Below are 21,545 nucleotides of genomic sequence, written 5' to 3'. Positions count from 1 at the left end.
ACCAATACACTGGAATATAAATGGAACCATTGTTTGTTTACAATGGTTACACAAAGCAACAAGTTCATGCCCTGGTCTCATAGAAATTAGACACAGTGTAATTACAATGGCTGCTGTGAGGGTGTGTAGAGTGTGGTAATGGCCGGCGGGCTGCTGCTGCTGATTTCGATGTTCTGACGATTAGGATCCTCTCAGGTTCACGGTGGCAGGATTACCAAAGCTGTGGACCAGCTTAAACAAGCTGGGTTTCAGTACTTGATGATGATGAACTATTCTAGTCAATGGTTATTCTAATTGACGTGATCAATGAATATAAATCTGCCTCTTCATTCAACCTGACTTTAATCCGCACTTCTACTCCCCCTGACATGAATCTTGTTACCCGCGTACAAAATCTTCCATATAAAGTGAAACGAAAACTTGATTTCTGATGCAAAAAAGTAGTTACACCATTAATGAACGGTTTATTATTTACCCACCGTGAACTCAAACCAATGAACTTAGACAGTTATCAGGTATGCTAGAAAGGTCCTCGCGTTAGTGTTAGTAAATGGGGTGCAATTTGGGAGGAATTTTAAACAATATTTTACTTATTTAGTTCATTTTATCTCCGAGTTCAATTTTGTGAAAAAATCATACAGAAAAACGGGTTTATATCAACAGAATTCAACAATTTGTCAGTGCTTCTGTACACAACACTGCATGCTATTTTATATGTGTGAGTAATTTTCTTGTACGATACAAAAAAAAACTATCTCACCTGTAGTATATGTCAAACCACGTCGATACATGCATACGGGATACATGAGAGAGAGAAAGGAATTCATTTTGGGGGCAGTTACTTCAATGTGTATTGGAGTCCATTTGACGGGGAAGAATGACATCAGATAATCGAGTCGTAGAGTGAGAACTAAACGCCCGAATGACTGTTGAGTCATGTTGACTGAGAAACTGCTGGAAGAAGCCAAAACTCATTTTCAATTGAATACGAAGGCGAATTTCTTCATAGTTCGCTGACTATCCTCAGTTGAATATGGCTTTGCTGAGCCCTGGTCTCTATAATCGAATACAACAACCAAAACCGAAATGTGCACTGACACTTCTCAATTTGCGATTCGATTTTTAGCAACTCTTACCAATATACGGACTGTCATCATACAATAAAGTGGCAATAATGTTTATTACAAATCATTAAATAGCTTCGATATTATTGTGGACAAAACCGTTACGAATGTTCGATAACAAATATAATAACAGAATTTCGACCAAAATAAATATTCATACATTCAGATTAAGTTTACATACAGTGGACTAAAACTATTTTAAAACTACACCTATGTCAACAGTCATTGCTAGAAATGATAAACCTCGCAAGGCGAATATATATGCTTCAACGGATGAGAAATAATAAAACAGTACTTTTTAGAGCGATCGCTATACATTTTATGTACAAAGTTCAACATTCTCATTTCAAAAGGTTATCGTTGTTATTTGCCAACTTTACAAAGTTCAAATCAAGGTAATGTTTTCTAATTTCCAACGGATAGGCGGACGGACAAAGAAAAAAAAATCACCAATATTTTTGTTTTATATATCAACATACCACAACAAGTTTTTTACAATGTTTTACCGCCTCATTGCAGGCAAATAAGCGGAATATGCAGCTGGGTACATTGAATTCTGCTGAGCTCTCTGTATCGCCGAAGGATCTTGATACTGTGTTTGCATGTTCATCACACCCATCTGAACAGGAATTTGCGTAGGATTATTGATGAAACTCGCAGCTGGATTGGTGATATAGCCGCCAGCGGTGGATGACTGTACGGCTGACATTCGATATGCCGAATTCAATGTACTGTATGGGGACATAAGGTTTGGACTAATGGCAACATTGGGGCTCACTCGACTCGAGCTATTGCTCATATGTTGAATGGGAGCAGATGCAGTGTTTCGTGAAAGTCGACCACCGCTACCTTGAGATCCTGTTATAGGCGAAACGTTCATATTTCCGGTGTAATATTTATGATAATTAAGCGACGGCATCTGAGTCTGCACTGAGGCAGGTGGTGTTGAGATATTTCTAACTGTATTTTGATTACTCATGTGAGAGGATGGTGACGGCGTTATTGAGGCACCAACATGGGAATGATGGTTCGGCGGGGGTGTTATAGTGATAGATCCCGCTGGCGGTGTGTTACATGTTGGCCCTATCATGTCCACATTCGTAGTTAGCTGTTGCAATTTCGAGAGACATGAAAGCGAACCTTGTATTACGTTGCTTTGGCCTACTGTCCCTTGGACAGCCCCCGGCTGGCAAGAATCCATCTGTGGCGTTGGAGTAGGTGTTGGCGTCGGCGTTGGAGTGGGTGCTGGTATAGGAGTGTGTGACTGTGGATGATTCACATTACCGGACTGTATGTAGAAATTGTTTGCGGAAGAGACTGCACAGGAGGATGGCGATGGTCCAAGTCGTTGATGCGGACTGTGGAGGCTATTTGGTGTTGCTAGGCTGGTATGGCTGCCCGACATTCTGTGCTGTATTACAGTCGTCATTGGTACGCTTCCATATGATGTCGGTGATTGGGGATAAGCTTGACTAGAGATTCCTAACTGTGATGTAATGTAGCCAGGTTGATGCATGTTCTGCGTATGATTTTGATGGTTTAGCGACGACCCAGTAATGTGCCCGTATGATTGATGCATTTGCTGTTGCAACGTGAGCTGATGTTGATGTTGATGTTGCTGCTGAGCAGCATTTTGTTGTTGTTGTTGCATCGTTTGTTGTTGCTGTTGTTGTTGCGATTGCTGCTGCTGCTGCTGCTGCTGATGGTGGCCAGGACTAGTTAATGGTTGTATAGCATTACCTGCTGGAGGGGTTGTACGGTTTTGTTGTCTAGATTGAGCATGATTGGGCACTGGGGTTGCAATATTTCTACTTATTTTCGGAGTAGATGAACGATTCGCACCAGATGCTCTATTGGGTTGGTGCTGTAGTTGCTGCTGTACTTTACCTCGGTTATTGTTAGAAGAGTTTTGATTATTATTATTGATGATAGCCATGGACTGCTGTGGGCTTGAGGCTGGGATATGGGTATGCAAGCTCATCTGTTGCATTTGAGTTTGATGTTGTTGAATAGAGCAATCTGAATATTGGTTCACCTGATGTGGTACAACACTTGGAGGTCTGATGCCTTCTACAGAATTTTGCGTATTCATATCACTTGATATACTAGCAGGTGAATCTAACCCCAACTGAGTTACGTCTAGATCACACTGACCATACTGATGCAAATTGTGAACAGAATTATTGGTCGAATCCGTTGTATATACTCCGATAGATTGAATTTCGTTCTGACCGCTAGTACCGTGATGTTGTTTAATTTCAACTGCGGATATATTAGAATTATTATTTGCATTATCTTGCTGACTCAATTCCTCACTGTGGTAGCTAGTTTTAGATGAAACAATCTGTTGATGCATATTTTTGTTTAAAATTTGCTGGTTATGATGTTGCTGTTGCACCAACATTTGACACGATGTTGATTGTTGATTAGAGTGAGGAACATGCTGACTTTGCTGTTGATTCGATTTGTTGGTCATACAGTTTTCGCTCGTCTTATTTTCTAGTTTCGTTTTGTGATTTCCTTTGATAGCATTATGGCTCACAAACTGTGCATTGGCAGACTTTGCGCACGAATTCGTCTCTAGACCTATGGTCATGTTGACGCCCGTTATATGTTGTTGGGATTGATGATCTGTGTTGCTTTTACTGAATTTTGTATCGTCGGTTGTCTTCAAGCTCCGATTGTGTTTGTGGATATCGATAGGAATGTTGGTTTGTGTAGCGGATAGGCCTTTCTTGTCCATTCTTTGATTGGAGCGATCTTTCTGCTGATATGACTGCTGATGCTGTTGATATTGTTGTTCCTGGTGTTGTTGGAACGCAGTTTGATATAGGTTCGATGAAAAGTTACCATAAGCCATCGATGTCGCTAAATCAAGATGGAATTTGTTGGGTGACTTCTGGTTAGTAGCTTCCAGATGTGAAAGATTATAACTTTGATAGTATGGGTCCAATTGCCAATATTGGGAAGTAGTGTGATAATTGGGTAACTGATTGATGGTCGGGAATTGCGGTGCTATTTTGTTGAGGTCAATTGTTTTTGCATCATGCATTCCATGTTTTGTTGAATATTTGTCTGTTCTGGCATTAGCATTGTTTACGGGAATGTTCATCCCGCTTTTGTTACTTTCCTGAGCAGGTTGCGACTTGCCCTGATCCGTTTTACCGCAACTAGTAGCATTATTTGAAGAGAAGTTTTTTACTAGGTCCTTTTTTACAACTTCCGATCTTTTCAATGTATCCTGCTCTGGTCTTGATTTCAGATCCGATTTTGTTTCCAATTTAACAGCATTGTTTTGCGCTCTCTTCGAATCAGATTTGTTTTTCTTGATGTCATCAGTAATGGTTTGTTTTTCTTTTGATTTCTTAGTATCCATAATTGTTTTTGTCAAATTTTCACAATTATCATGAGCCATGTTTTTACCATCGGTCACTTTAATTTTTTCACCATTATTTATAACCTGCTGAGATTGAGGTACCATATCATTTCTTGGATTTTTTGACGGCGACAATTCTTTTTTTACATCAAAGATCTTATCTGATGACATTATTTGTTCCACTTTGTTGGTGTCTGAACTGACGTTTGAATTTATAATCGATGCCGATACATTAGAGCATTTAATATCTTCGTGTTGTTGAATTACAGATTTTTCCTTTTGTTGATCAACGTCCATAAACTGCTTATTTGCTTCTTCAGCAGCAGATTTGATGAATTTTTTCTTGTGAGATCCGGCTGCGCTGTTTTCAACAGAACTGTTCGGTAAAACGTTTTCTGAGCCCGTTTTATCGCCACAATCCGAACTATTCACAGGTTCCCGAGAATTAGACTTCATCACTAATTTACTGTCAGCAAAATCATATACCGATTTTCCTGTTCTTTCACTTTCTATTGATCTAACAGTACTGTCGAATTCACTACTTGATTTGACATCAACAATGATTTTAGGCCTTCTACACTCCATGTTTTTTTCGTAATTTTCATTAACTTTCAAAACACTCGCTGTGTTATTAGTAGTAGACTCAGTGCTTTGATTCAAGGTAGTACTTTTTTGAACTAGTTGTTGCTCTCTTGTTGTATTTACGGCAGGTTCATTCTCTTTGATAACTGCTGCACAAGATTCTGTATCCTTTGTTGGTTCCACAGGTTGTTGATCTATTTGTATTGCGCATCCAGACCCAGCCTTCGACTCTGTAATAACAGAAATCTTCTCACTCAATTCTGCAAGAAAAATCTCTCTATTAACTTCATTGATTTCACTAATGTTCCCATCATTGGTATAATTATAGTCCGGTTGGTCTGCTTTCTCTTCTTTCTCTATTATAGAGCCCTCTCGTTCTTTCACAATTTGTACATCAGGTGCTTCAAGTACTGTTGATGTTTTCTCCTCCTCCGTGTCGTCGAGCGTTCTTTTTTCGTTTGAATTCAAATGAGAAGCGTTCAATTCATCTCCAGACGATTCATTCCCACGGGACAGAGTTGTCTGCACTACTTGCACAAAGATATTTTCAGGTGTTTGTATTTGGTTATTTATGCTCAAACTTTTGTCTTCAGACATAGGATTCTGACCGTGTTGTTGTTTATCGACAGCCGGGTCGAAATTCGACTGGTCCTTTTTTTTAATTTCACTTTCCTCACCACACCCACCAACACTTTCTGCCTTTTCGTCACTAAGTGTGAGTAGCTGAGCAATTTCTTCAATTCGCTTTTTCTCAGTTTGACATTCTGTCTTCAGTGCGTTTGTTTTTCCTTCAGCAGGCTTTGTTTCCCCATCAATTATTGGACTTTTTACATCCTGTGTTGACTGATGTTCAGCCGATCCATCGATTTGCTCTTTTGTGTATTTCAAATGCGGCTCATCACTTACGGTGTAGCGACTAGATTCGTTATTGGATTTCACATCACTTTGATTGGACGATACTTCTACAGGTTCGGGGTTTTGAGCAGCTTCTGAATCAGCTTGTTTCAGAGTATCGTCCGATTTCACTGTAGAATCGTCTTTTTGTGTTTCAACAGTTTGATTTTGCGAATGCGAATCAATTGCTATATTTTTGTTTGAACAAACAGGCGATTTTCGATTGTGAATGTCTTCCTCCATTTCGTCATCAGCCCAGCTTGATGATATCGCGCTAGAAGAACTAAGCTTTCTACTACCGCGGCGTTTGTCTTTAGGAGATGATTCCCTCACTTTGTCCGACGACGTTTTATCCGTTGTATTGATGTCTAATAAATTGTCATTGTTATTCTCATTTGTTTTTACGTTTGATTCAGGTTGGTTTTTTGAGCAGAGCAATTCTGGTAGGGTTAGTTGTTTCTTTGCATTAGGAGCTACGGTTGTCGAGCCTTCTACTTCTACCTTCGTTTCACCAATTGGAACAGATGTAGTTCTACTAGAATTCCGACCATCGAATCGCTGAACCGTGGATCGCTTCACATTTTGTGATGATTCAGAAGTGTTTTGAAGCGAATATTCCACCGGTTTATTTGCATCCACTGGTATCTTTTTGTCTGCCATAGAACATTGTTCGATGTAAAACATTTCCGGTGATTCACTCATTTGCACTTCCTCTTTCCTTATATCAAGCTTTAGTTTTTGTTCATCGTCTAAAATATCATCACAAGGCGCATTTCCTTTTCTCACTCGAGTTATGTTGGAGACCGTTTTTTCTTCGGAATCCATACGGATTCTCTTTTTATCGTTTTGTGCACACTCAAGATAATTATCCCTCTTCCGTTTTCTAAAATCCTGATACAACTTCCGTGTGCTTTCAGTGTGTTTAGGTTCCGATTTGGTGGTTTCATTGAATTTGTTTGGCCGTATTCGTTTTCGCCCTGACGACGTTGTTTCAATTGTTGTTTCAACTGTTGTATCCACTGTCGGGTACTTATCCAACTTTATCGAATCGTTAGCTGTTGATGCCGTTGATGGTTTTTTATTAAATTTTGGCGATCTGAAGGATGTGTAGGATTTTTTGCCTCGCTTTTTTACACCTGTAAATTCCTCACAAACGTCGCTTTGCAACGCGGCTACTACCGATATTGGGTGCTTGTTGTTGTCGGATTCTGTCGGAACATTGTCATCCGAATGTTCCTGCTTCAAAATTTTGAGTTTTTCTGATGCAGGAGATGTATTTGGAGTTGTATCATTTTCTCCGAACAATGGAGCATACATTAATAGTGGCGTCCACCGCAAACACTCTTTGTCAATTGTTCGTCTACTTTTAAAGGTAGCCATTCGTTCATTATATCGTTTTACCACATCCCAATCTATGCATATTAATGGTTTGTAAACCTTGACGCCATCCTTCGATATTCTAATATATTTTATAAAGTTTAGTAATTGGAAAGCTAAGGCAACATCTGCGATAACAATGCCTGTTTCTTGTGAAATTGTTTTCAAAGAGATAACGCGATTTCTATTGCGATATAAATACTCTAACGTGACCGATCGCCAATACGCGTGATAAGACACTCGTCCTAAATCAGATAGAGGTTTCTCTGGTGTGCCTGGTTGACCCTCCTCACGACTCAACAAATAACTGAAATCAATCAAAAATCTGCCAAAACCTTGTCGCTGGTATTGTGGCATAGTCATGATACATGACACATTGTACTTTTGTTGACAATGTTTCTCTTTAGAAAAGTAACCTACTAAGTGATATCCTTTCCGGTCATACTTTGTTAATACATAAAACAAAAAAGGTTCCACGTCATAGTAAAGAGTCTTGTGATCAAGGAACAGTTTAGCTAAGAGGCATAGATTTTGGCAATATATTTTGTTAGCGTTGCCATCCACTTCAAAAATTGACAAATCGTTGCTCCGGTAGATCTCGGTTCCGGGAGGATGTCGCCATGAGCACTTATCTTGATGCCGTTGTAAAACCGCTTTGCTTTTAGTGTACTTCAAGCAAAATTCGCAAAGGAACAGTTTGGGTAATCTAGGAAATAGATGAACATTGATGAAGAGTTTATCAATTATTTCAATGTGTGGACATGTACCAATTTGTTATTCTTACCTTGCGTATTCTTGGGGAAATGGACTGGAATACCAGGTTTGGATCTCGTATTTGCCAAACTCTATGGCCGCCGGACATCTTTCTTGGGCTGCCATGAACTTAGAAGGAGATTGCAATGCCACAGCTGGTTTCTTTGCAAGCACTGCAGGCTCTGGCGTAACAGATCTGGTGAATACATTCGAGTCAAGTCGCATCAATTCGGCTAAAAATGTTGCAGCCTGTTCGCGAACTTGTTTGTAGAGGTCAGCATCTTTCTGCAGCACTCCGTTAGGTAGAGATGGTTGCTCTGTAAAAAAAGGAAACAGAAAATACACAATGATCAGCTGGTTGTTCTATTAAACATAAACACGCATCTTACACATAAAGCGTCATATGTACACGTTATGCAAAGCATCTTTACATCAACCCGTATTACATAACCTTCTATCGTATTAGTATAGTCCTTCTGTTTGTCAGTGTTCTTCTCAAGCAACTTTCAAATATTGAGAAAATCTTTTCGAAAATCGAGTAAGATATTTAACACAAACAGGCGAGATACGTGATACAACCCCAGATTATGTCATTCTACGTTAAATTGCTAGTTTTTTTTTGTGCACCGTCTTCCCACTTTTGAATAAGCTAACTCTTCGAATGTTACAAAATTGCGAAACAAAACCAAGTGTGATAAGATTCTTCTTCGGCTACATCTTGCATTGCTTGGTGGATTGAACTTTCTAAACGTAGTATGAAAATTCTCCCGATCCGATCGACTCCAGAGGGTACTCAGTGGTGAACTTCGAATACTCTTCTTGTAAATTATTATTCAGTGCTGAGAAACTGAAAATTTTCACTGCTATTTTTCCTATTTCTATTTCCTTTGGATGTAGCTTGTTTCATCCCCAAGTATCCAAGATGGTACACTCGTGGAATAGGTGGTGGTGTACCAGTTGATTTTCACAAGCTTCTTTTATTGATATAAATTAACTGAAATTCATATAAGAAAAATATCTCACAGTAGAGTGTCATAGTGATTCTCACAGGGTTCAATATGGGTGTCCTAGGGATAACATCACAGGGATCAATACGTTTCTTGCATTGTTCAATGTGAGTTTCAATATGGAAGGAATCGGAAGGGTTGCAGGTTGTGGATAACGAAACGGCCTCCAGATATGAAGGCTAGGTGCGAATACATTTCAATAAATACCCCCGAACAAGCAGCATGAGTTAGTGAGGGCCGGAAGACAATCTCTATAAAATCTCCCCTAACGACTCCTAAAAGGCGAGTTGACGCCGCCATAAGCGTCTCAGCCCAAAAAATTGGTGCGTCTGATCTTCAGGAGGAGCGGCCCAAACAGCGTCTGTTTCGGAACGAGCGGCTGAGAATGAAATGCTGTATTCCGCCAGCTACACCTACGATGGCAGGATGTAGGTATCGCGACCCTGGTAAGGTAGCACCGGAATCCATCCTAAGCACGAACAACGAATTTAGAAATACGGAACGGATTAATCGCTAAAGACCAAGCAAAGAAAACGGAACACGAAGAAGGTAAACGATTGGAAGTTAGGTACTTGACCATTATCTCGTCATTTGTAGGATCCGCGCACGATTGTCGAACATGCTGAAATCCCGCACAGAGAGAGAGAGAGAGAGAGAGAGAGAGAGAGAGAGAGCGATGCGGTTCAACATACATCGGTTGAAGGCTGACGGCGTGGCAGAAGAATACGCCAGAGAGCTCGATCATCGGATCGCAGAACATTAGGTGGAACAGGATATAAATGGGCTGTGGAGTACTATTCACGGTGCCATTGAAACCACAGCGAGAGAGGTGATAGGTACGATGCGGGGAAAACAGCGTAACGGCTGGTTGGTGCCGAGTGCAAGAGAGCGACAGACAAGAAGAACCGTGCCAGGAGCCGCATGTACACTGTGGTTACGCGTCAGAACAGAGAGAGATACAGGGAGGCAAGAGCTGCCGAAAATAGAGTCCACCATCGGAAGAAGCGCGAGTACGAGGCGCAGGTGCTCGCCAGCGCAGAAGACAACTTTGCTAAAAATGACGAGCGGAGCTTCTATAGAAGAGTCAACAGAGTCAGAATCAGGAGTTTCCCTGCGCCGGTGATGTGTAATGACAAGGACGGCAACCTGATCACTGAGAAACTGATGGTTGCAGCCAGGTGGAACAAGCACTTTCAGGCGCTATTGAACGGTGTGGAGCAAGATGAGCAAAACTGGAACAGGATGTGGATTATGAATGACGAACAAGCTGTGGAGCCACCAACATAGGAGGAGCTTAAAAAGGCGATTAGTGAGCTGGAAAACGGCAATGCCACTGGGAAGGATGGTATCCCGTTAGCTGGCAGGGAGCGTGGAGGTTCCGGTGGTGTTGATACTGAAGTGGAGATTGATGGGAAACGATTTGAAGTGGTTGATGAATTTGTTATCTTGGTACGCTTGTGACTTGTGACAACGATATGAGCCGTGAAGTGAAACGACGAGTTGCAGCTGCGAACAGGGCCTTCTAGGGACTACCTAACCAGCTAAGGTTTCGTAGTTTGCAAACTCACACAAAACTAGTGCTGTATAGAACGCTGATCCTTCCGGTAGTCCTTTACGGATATGAAGCACGGACGCTGAAGAAACCTGTCCGACGAATGCTCGGAGTTTTTGAGCGTACAGTTCTGCGCTCGATACTTGGCGGTAAATTGGAAGATGGAGTGTGGCACAGGCGTATGAATCTCGAGTTGTACCAGTGTAAGAAATCAAAAGAATTTGCCAATTGAATTTCAATATCGTAAACGATCGAAAGACAGACAGAAGCAAAATACTAGACGATAGGAGCGAAACGTGTGAACGATCCTAAGCTAATAATCTCACCTATCGGAAGCGGGTGCAATAAAACCTGATGCAAGAAATAACGGAAAGGAAAGGGACCAAAAAGATCGTACACATTTCTTATCGCGCTAGGCTCCGTTGACCTTAGAATGTAGTTATGAGTCAAAGATAAGCTTTAGGCAGAAGTTGCATGTGGTGAAGCACAGATAATCGATAGGTAAAGGAGTTATATGCAAAGGAGTAAGAACGTATTTAGTTTTCTCTTTCTTTCGCACGTTAAATTTGAATTTAGGATAGAATTAGGATAGAATGAAATTGTATATAAAAACCCAAGGTTCTCTGAATAAAGTAAGTAGTCTTTGGAATTGTGTCGTGACGAATACATCCGAAACACCTATTTTGAATCGACTGACGAGAGTTCTTCAGATTCAAGTCTTCCAACGTTCGCAGCAATAATTGTATAATTTGCGCTCGGAGTTCGTGAAGATCTTGTACTCGTTGATCCTCCCGCTTAGTTGGTATTCGATAGATTGTCCAGCTCCCGTTCGTTACTCGTTCCGTACGGAATTAGTGCGAAGGCAGTCAGTTCAATTTATTGAAAGGAATCATTCTGATTAGCTTCCGTTCGTGGCCGGTTCCGTAGGGAATTAGTGCGAAGGCAGTGAATTCAGATTGTTCGAGGTTAGGCTGATTCTTGCGACGCTTCTACTTCAAATCTGTAAAGTGCCAATCCAGACTCATTACGGTTGAATCCTTCGCTCAACCGAGTTTGCGCATTGGGCAACTTTTACAACCAGGTATACAAACATGCTGTTATAGAGTGAAGGTAATACAGCGTGGCAGGCTGCAGTGGGCTGGACATGTAGCCAGAATGCCTGACGAGAGAGCCGCCAAAACTATCTTCAGCAGAGAAACAGGAAGACTTCGTAGTGGGCCTCGCACTCGGTGGAAGAGGATACACGATCTGCTGGTGTACGAGGTGACTGGAGTACTGCTGCCCAAGACAGACGAAGCTGAACATCTCTAATTCGTTAGGCCCTAGACCGGTGAGCGGTCCGTCGGCCAACAAAGTAAAGTAAAATAATCTCACGGTAGAAAGCGAACCACGCCTGCGGAATCAACTTCGTAATGTTGTGTCGTAATCTAGTGATTATGGACGCAGTAAATACGTTTGAAATAAGTTCTCCATTAGATACTGACCCAAACATACAATCAGATGAAGGAAACTAATTGGTTTTAAGGTCATAAAGATTTGAGCGACTGACCTATTCAATCACCAGAGCAGTTTATGAAATTTCTAAGATCCCAAAATCTAGTGGACTCTAGCTACGAAGATGTATTTCGGAGGTGTTATTTTTGACATCATTACACTGAAAACACTAAATACTAAAAAAATCATTACCAAGTTCTACAAAATTGAGTCATCTCATGTTTTTGAAATTTTTGTTCCGCTATTATTCCATCATAGGGAACAGCAACTCCAATGACTGTGTTCTGAACGACGATGCAAAACCCAATCCATCATGTGGGCTTCTCGAACCCTTCAAGGGTTTATCAAACTTCATGTAAATGTTATTGATCACATCACTGAAACTTGGAGCCTGATCACGAACGTCACTTCACAGCGAAAACGAAATTATTTGTATGCAGGGTCTATACACTTCGTTTCGTTTTCATGGTGAAGTGACGTTCGTGATCAAGACCCAAATGTGATTTGCGTTTATATAGAGATTAATTTCATGCCAACTCCTATTGGCAGCACCATTTCAGATCGCAGTGAAATGTTGCGGATAGAAAGGCATTGGTCATATGAGCAACTTTGCATACTTGAAATGAATAGAGCAATTCAGAAAGGATCAATCGATACCGACCACGACAACGAATACGGAAACGATTGAAAGCTCGGTACTTGGAATGTCCAAACTCTCCATGAACCGGCACGGACTATCTTGTTCGCACGGGAGCTACAGCGACTGGGTGTTGAGATTTCTGCGATCCAGGAGGTTCGATGACCCAATTCCGGAGGAAGGGGATTCCGTGCAGGGATTCAAGTGTCTCGAGCCAGAAGAAAGGTCCAGCGAACAAGAAACAGTTCTGACAGAGAGGAGCGTCGTATGGTGTACCGCAGAATCTTACGAAGCTATTTTCAGAACCACATTCTAGTCTACGAGACGAGTAGAGGGCAGGTACTGATGAATTTAACGCGCGGAGTACCACAAGGCTCTATCCTAGGTCCAATGCTCTGGAACGTTATGTACAACGGAGTGCTGACATTAAAGCTTCCCAAAGGCGTGGATCCCGTTGTTTTTGGACGACGTCGCACTAACAGTGACAGGCGAAACGCTGGATGAGGTGAAGATGCTAGCAATCGAGTATATCATCGTAGTAGAGAACTGGCGGAAGTGCTGTTGGTGAGTAACTGCAAAGCCGTACAGCGGGGGAAATCACAGTCGGGGTATCCTCGTCAATACTGCGGTACGGAGCTCTAGCTTGGTCTGCGGCTCTTGAAACCCATCGGAATCGTAGAAAACTGGACCGTACGTACGGCTCATGGTAATGAGTTGCGAGTGCGTATAGGACGATTTCGTTGGAAGCAGTGTGGGTTATCGCCGGCATGATGCCGATTGGCATCGTCCTGCCGGAAGACGGTGAGTGTTACAGACGTAATAAAACCAGCGGTATCCGAAAAACAGCGAGGGCAGAATCACTATTGAATGGGACAGGGCGGAGAAAGACAGATATACATATGGGCTCATACCGATACTATCGACCTGGCTGAACAGGAAGCATGGAGAGATGAATTTTCACCTGACGCAGTTTCTGTCTGGACATGGCAGATTCAGGCAATTCCTAATCGGTACACATCTCGGCGGGTAAACGGATACTGGCGAGATAGAATTTAAGCGGAGTTTCGAACACTAAAATGCGTGCAACCAATGCCTAATCGTGGAATGCAAGGATGAACACTGGAGGGTCGAAGAAGCGAGCGTCAAGGAAGGAGTTGTCGAACTGGTGCATACCCCACGAAAAAAGCTGTGACGGAGTGCACGTTATGATGGACGTGACGGGTTGCGCGACATGTTAGAGGGCAATTCCTAATCGGTGCACAGAAGCTTGTGTAATGCATGAGTGTAGCGGAGAACAACGGAATGTGAATGAAATAAATAGATAAAGGGTATAAACGTTATTCAGCGTTGCAGACAGGCGAAGTGCATGAGCACAGCCGGACAGGAAGAACAAGTAAGAGATATGAATGGGCTGCGGTAGAATATACATAGTGCCAACGAAACGACTGACAGCTATTTTTATTGGCACCCGTATGGTACGTTTACATCGTATTCCAAAAAAAACGTCCCAGAGTGTCGATTTTTGACAAAAAAAATTGTTTCGAGATGACAGTATATCTCGACGTTTCATGCAATTTTAAGACATTTGGCATAATTTTTTTTTTTGAAAACCCCGATTTCTGGGTGATTTTTCGATTTTCAAAAACTCAAACTTTGACAGCTTTGCGTCACTCTCCTTTAAGTGCAATTGAGCTTATATTTTGCATAGGGTGTTTTTTCAAGGTGGTGGCATTTTTATGGGGTAACTTTTTGAAATACTAGATGACCATTTTCATTGGCACCCTAACGCTGAAGGAAGCCGATCGATCGAGCTGTATCAGGTTTATAAATATGCTGATATAATGAAGGTAACACAACGTGGCACAATACAGTGGACTGGACATGCGGTCAGAATGTGGTATGAAACAGTCGCTGAAACTGTTTTCAGCAGAGAGCCAGTACGAGAGTGTAGATTACGGGGTAGACTTTGTTGGAACTCAGCTCACCTGATGCGATTTCAATTTGCGTAAGTATCTGCTAGAGACGCATTGTAACGTAACAACTTGACTTATCACTTTTCTATGTCTCTGTACCGAATTTCAACGGGTGTATAATGAAAATGTCTTGTGTGCCTATCTGAACATTTGGTAAGGAATTCTCTTGAATTTGTTGGAGATACACATAAGTTCCCTGTTTTCGTGCGTTGGGTTTCCAAACTCTGCATTTTTGTTGTTGACGAGTTAAACATTGAAAACGATTAGTCTAATTTGTAGAGAAACGCTACCACAAAATACACTTATGGATCACTGGAAATCGAAGGATCGCTTGAAGACGAAACCTTAATAAAAGTAAATAATAATAACGTTTCTTCACCAAATGGGTGTGGGATTAGCGGGGTCATTCGCTAACATCACACCAGATTTTGAACACAGCAATATAATCTCAGTTTCGGAGCGATTTTTCATCTAAATTCAAAACAATGACATCATAAGGAGAAACATGGTATCAGTGTTGATTATCAACTCATCCTAAGTAATCAACCGATATCCATTATAATTGAGAGCTTACCAGATGATTATGCTGCTTAACAGATAAGGTAATATTCGCTGTTTTGGATGACACAAAGAATATTCACAGTTTTCATAATCCAGATTTCTTAGTAAACAATTCTTGTCAGTCTGATATTTTTCGGTAAAATTTTCTTCCTGCCGTTTTAGATAATCTTTCAAATGTCTTTGTTACCACCGAACGCTTCAACAATGTAGCTCTCATAATGGGAAACACACAAAATACTACTGAAGACTTCCGAAACATTGCGTACTAGAGATATCTTTCACAAGAATGCATGGCCACATATATTGAATCGAGATTAATGTTCATAAATATGGTTTAGTTCGGCTTTGCACATCACCAGAAATATAATGTTTACGTATGTCTTGAATGTTCATTAAAGTGTAGGCAACCATCATATGAATTTGATATATCTTACCCATTTGAGAGGGAGGTATGGTGCATATCGACTGATGTTGCAATGTTCCAGCTTTTCCAGCCTGAGCCGCTTTGTTTACACTATTGTTGATTGCGTTGGATTTCAAGCAGAACGTGTGTTTCTTTGATATGGTGTCAACTGGAAAATTAATGCTATCAAACTCAGTGTGACTGCTCTCACTGATGGTGGTAAACATTTTCATTGTATGTGGGTCACCCTTCACTACAAGGGGCCTGCCACCTTGCTGTTCAAAATGCTTCTCATTGATAGCTTTTTTAACAAGTTTACTTGGAGACAGTTTATCTGGCAGTCCTTCCTCTCCAATTGAGTTCATGAAGAGATTGTAATTGTCTTGTTGATGATTGCTTTTCGTTGATGTAAACTTGCTTGGAGTTTCTTTCTTTCTGCGTGTGCCATTTGCGTTTTTTTTATCTGTTTTCCGGCCAACTGAATCAGCGTTTTGTGACAAAAGAACATTTTCAAATGAAGAAGCAAAATCATTCGGTGTGATTTTTCTGAAACCATTCATCGAATTATTGGTTGTATCTGTTGCCATTTCCACGCTTTGACAAGGTTTTTTTTTCATCGAAACTTTTCTTGAACATTTCGCCGTGTTTTTTTCAGGATATCGACTGAAAACATCAACATTTTTCTTCGCTTCTGCTGCAAACCCCCAGGACTCATTGTTATTCAATATATTGGACATGAATGCCAAACTTTTCTCATTTTGCACGATTTTTATGGATTTTGTTTGTAATCCAAATGTTTCGAACTTGGGTTCATAAAGACTATTCTGATCAGGCCAAAATGTATGTATATTATCACAGTTGCTATCATTATTATCGTGTTTTGAATGCTCATCTTCTATATTACTATCCGAGCTAGTGCAGCAACTCTCGGTCGAACTATAATTATCTTCCTCATTATCACTACTTGACGACTCAGAAGATGATTCTGACAATTGAATACCGCGACAATTTGTGATTCGAACAATTGACGCTCTTTCATGGTACGGAAAATCATTATTTTGAATCTCACATTGTTGTTTAACTTCCTCATCACTTTTGCCACCATTCCCACTGTTCTTGTAACAATCTTTAGGATGTTTCACGATGTCGGTTAAAGTTTGTGTGTTTTCATTACCAGATTTCAACTTATTTGCTCGTTTTTTACCTAAAGCAGAAAAGCGAGCATCACTCTCTTGTGTCATGTTATAAAAACAAGCAGAATTTCCTAACAATTGAAACCTAGTTGACGACAGATGACTTTTCATCTGTTCGTTGTTAAACAATGTCGTAGGTTGTTCAACTAATAGATTTGTATTATTCATACCATGTTTCGACATCGTCGTGTTCGTCGTGATCGGGTTTGATACAATAGTGGAAGAAAATGTATTTAAATGTTTACCGGGCAATTCCTCACAGCGCTCAAGTGTCTCTGGCGATGATTGCTGCTGCTTATTACGGCGCGCAATTGCAATTTTAGAGCTTGTTTTAGGTGTTTTAGTCGAAATTTGCGAGGCTCCAAGCTTTGGCGAAGACATGTTCTGTCGAATAGAAGGCGTTTCATGACCCGTTCTGGCGCCAGAAATAAACCTAGAAGCGACAAAATAATTATGTTAGTAATATCGAATATTCATGGCGAAATAATTCATTCATATATCTATTTTGTCAGATAAACCCAGATATGTTTGAACATCCAATAAAACCCAGTCGTTCAACAATTCTGTTTTCACACGTTCACGCCGACGCGTACCACAGATACCACCCGCACTAGACTGCCTCATCGTTATTGTGCCAGTGTGTCATGATTCGTAGCATGTAACAACAAACGAATGCCACTGGGGGAAATTACTTCTGCAAAATCATATTTGAGCAAACGAAAGTGAATTATTCAGAAAAACGTTCAATCGCCAAACACTGCCTGGAATAGCTTGCGTCCAATAGAGCGAAAAGCATTGAGCGTAGCCGCCAGTGGCCGAGAAGCATGAATTACAGGACCGGCGTGAACGTGTTAAACTGATGTGAACAAACAGATCACTCACTTCAATTGCAACGTATGCATGTTTACATATTCATAGAAAAATTATAAACATACTAGGCTGTTCATATCTAAACGGTTTCTTGTTCCTTCCAGTTTCAATCTATGATCGACCAATTTTTAGCATTGACACAACCTTTGCTATTGCCAGGCTAAAACGCAATACATTGTTATGGAAATCGATAGTGTAATTGCCTCGGAAATTCCAGATCCGTCTACTGATCAACTACTAACCTGTATTCTGAAATACGATCGAGTCAGAATAACTCGGAAGGGTCGCATTTTACATTCTGTAATCCGTTCCACTATAGTCCAATCAAGTTGTGATAATGTAATAATGCATGGCATTTTCACATAAGTGACATGGAGCTTCGTGTTCTATTTCTATAAAAATAGAAACGGATTTTCGGGTAGAATAAACACGCTTTTAAAACGAAAAATATTGATGGAAATAAGCTATACCCTTTCAAATATGTTTTGTATGTAACACAGTAACATATTTTCTGCATGTGTGTAAAATTCATGTACAAAAATTATGTCTGATAATGTACTCATATTATGGATCGAGTTTTAGCGGTAATGTAGTTAAAAAATATAGAAAAAAAGTTTAGTTAGGGTCAGGACTATGCCATCTAAGTATTCAAATAATATGAAGCAATAATCTTCATTCCAATGTTAACAATATAAAATTGATTTTGGTCTGCTAATTTAATAGAGAGTAAATTGCTCCACAACTTCTATTTTTCATCAAGGGAAGGTTGCCACATTTCTATAGATCGATTAAATTTGAGTCGAACAGATTTCAGAATGCAAAGTCGTTTTTGTTCGAATCGTGGAATCCGATCGGTTTTCAGATCTATCGGATTCCAGAATATGGCTTAATGTTCGATATTGTTCCCACAAACATGGTTCATGATCCATGCGGTGATCTGGAGCCTTCACCACCTTGCGTTGCAGATGGAAAACACAATCACAAGGGTAGGTGCATATCAAATATAAAAACGAAGAAACGGACAACCATTGACAAATATCAGTAACGCAGACGTTGACGGACTGGAAATCGTTTGTTAGTACCATAACAGTACCAAGCATTCAATGTTCATATTAATGTTGAGTTCAGCTGTTAGGCGAGTAGCAGTAAATACAAATAAAAGTCCATGAATAAGGGAAGCAATATGGCTGTGTTTCAAATTCAGATTATCGATGTGACTACTTCTCGATTGAATGACAACGACGAAATAATGCGCCAACAAATTGGCCGATATATCAGCACGAATGAAGTTGTCTGTCATATCTTTTATTTCACGATTCATAAACGGAACCCAACAGTCGTTAATTTAACTGTTCATTCAGAAAACCTATTTTTCACTACGAGACCGTAACTGAACAAAATTAATATTGATTTTCTTTATTTCATTTTCAATTCTAAGACAAAAATATATTACTTTCATTCACTTCACATTCTACCAATTAACATTATATTTTTTTTACATATTAACGCTTTACATCAAACACATCAATTACGTAAACGAAATACATTGAAATAAGATAGTTTGAAATATTCGGTATTGATGAAATAACCCCTCAACGTTGGGGTTTTCCATACGATAGACAGAAGGCTTTTTTTTTTGGTAATAAGTTCCGTAAACCTATCCTTTCCAAAAATACCCCAGTCGTTCATTTTTCGGATCATAGTGAGCAAACTTGTTGCTTTTGTTGCTAGCAATATTGTTTCAGTGCTAAGTCTGCTGGAGTTCTACTGAAACGGCCAAAACCCGTCAAATATTAAAATAGTCAATTGCCAAAAGCTTCTCGAATCGTTTTTCAACTATTTTCCAGATGGAAAAAAGAAGGATACATCAACGCTTCATAAGCTTTAACCTTCATACACTCGCGCATACGGTCTGACAAACCGAGAATCAACGAGGTGGTTGAATTAAATTACTATTAAAACTAAATGAAGTTAAAGAAAACATATTTTCTGGAGTTTTTTCATTCAATTATATCCTTTTCTTTGAATAAATACCAATAACGGTTAAAAATACACAATGGCAATATAACAGAGACGCGCACAGTCTATGAGTACACGAGTTACGATTTTTCACGCGAGTACATTAATGTTAAAACCAGTGCATCGCATCCCAGACGAAATTTCAAGGGTTTGTCTGTTGTAAAAATTTGGCTAGTTTTTCTTTGAACCCATCAATTCTTTTATGAGCCGTGTAAAACATGCAATCAAATTAAAAGATTTTCAGTTCCATTTTGACAGTCCAGTTGCAGCTCACACAATTCATGTTGTTACTGTCCATAGACACATTTTGTTCAAATATACATTCCCAGGCCTTCTAAAAAGCTGCACGTTCATATGCATATGATTTTCGGGTAGAATAAACACGCTTTTAAAACGAAAAATATTGATGGAAATAAGCTATACCCTTTCAAATATGTTTTGTATGTAACACAGTAACATATTTTCTGCATGTGTGTAAAATTCATGTACAAAAATTGTGTCTGATAATGTACTCATATTATGGATCGAGTTTTAGCGGTAATGTAGTTAAAAAATATAGAAAAAAAGTTTAGTTAGGGTCAGGACTATGCCATCTAAGTATTCAAATAATATGAAGCAATAATCTTCATTCCAATGTTAACAATATAAAATTGATTTTGGTCTGCTAATTTAATAGAGAGTAAATTGCTCCACAACTTCTATTTTTCATCAAGGGAAGGTTGCCACATTTCTATAGATCGATTAAATTTGAGTCGAACAGATTTCAGAATGCAAAGTCGTTTTTGTTCGAATCGTGGAATCCGATCGGTTTTCAGATCTATCGGATTCCAGAATATGGCTTAATGTTCGATATTGTTCCCACAAACATGGTTCATGATCCATGCGGTGATCTGGAGCCTTCACCACCTTGCGTTGCAGATGGAAAACACAATCACAAGGGTAGGTGCATATCAAATATAAAAACGAAGAAACGGACAACCATTGACAAATATCAGTAACGCAGACGTTGACGGACTGGAAATCGTTTGTTAGTACCATAACAGTACCAAGCATTCAATGTTCATATTAATGTTGAGTTCAGCTGTTAGGCGAGTAGCAGTAAATACAAATAAAAGTCCATGAATAAGGGAAGCAATATGGCTGTGTTTCAAATTCAGATTATCGATGTGACTACTTCTCGATTGAATGACAACGACGAAATAATGCGCCAACAAATTGGCCGATATATCAGCACGAATGAAGTTGTCTGTCATATCTTTTATTTCACGATTCATAAACGGAACCCAACAGTCGTTAATTTAACTGTTCATTCAGAAAACCTATTTTTCACTACGAGACCGTAACTGAACAAAATTAATATTGATTTTCTTTATTTCATTTTCAATTCTAAGACAAAAATATATTACTTTCATTCACTTCACATTCTACCAATTAACATTATATTTTTTTTACATATTAACGCTTTACATCAAACACATCAATTACGTAAACGAAATACATTGAAATAAGATAGTTTGAAATATTCGGTATTGATGAAATAACCCCTCAACGTTGGGGTTTTCCATACGATAGACAGAAGGCTTTTTTTTTTGGTAATAAGTTCCGTAAACCTATCCTTTCCAAAAATACCCCAGTCGTTCATTTTTCGGATCATAGTGAGCAAACTTGTTGCTTTTGTTGCTAGCAATATTGTTTCAGTGCTAAGTCTGCTGGAGTTCTACTGAAACGGC

At 39.8% G+C, this 21,545-nt stretch overlaps 1 protein-coding gene across 5 annotated transcripts in view; it reads right to left on the bottom strand.

The window, feature by feature from the left end:
• Positions 1 to 1,177: 1,177 nt before the first annotated feature.
• Positions 1,178 to 21,545, bottom strand: part of LOC129778585 (histone acetyltransferase KAT6A) — a 49,804-nt gene continuing 29,436 nt past the window's right edge. The window contains exons 5-8 of one of the 5 annotated variants that reach the window (XM_055785562.1): positions 15,765 to 17,359; positions 8,138 to 8,423; positions 3,441 to 8,059; positions 1,178 to 3,386 (exon numbers count right to left, since the gene is read on the bottom strand). In XM_055785562.1, coding sequence (XP_055641537.1) covers positions 1,627 to 3,386; positions 3,441 to 8,059; positions 8,138 to 8,423; positions 15,765 to 17,359 — 8,260 coding nt within the window. In that variant the 3' untranslated portion in view covers positions 1,178 to 1,626. Of the gene's footprint in view, positions 8,060 to 8,137; positions 8,424 to 15,764; positions 17,360 to 21,545 lie in introns of all 5 variants that reach the window. The other 4 variants (XM_055785563.1, XM_055785564.1, XM_055785561.1 and 1 more) reach the window with 4 other exon arrangements.

This window comes from Toxorhynchites rutilus, chromosome 3 (genome assembly GCF_029784135.1).
Source record: "Toxorhynchites rutilus septentrionalis strain SRP chromosome 3, ASM2978413v1, whole genome shotgun sequence".
Lineage (NCBI taxonomy): Eukaryota > Metazoa > Arthropoda > Insecta > Diptera > Culicidae > Toxorhynchites > Toxorhynchites rutilus.
This window is presented reverse-complemented; position numbering and strand designations above follow the sequence as displayed.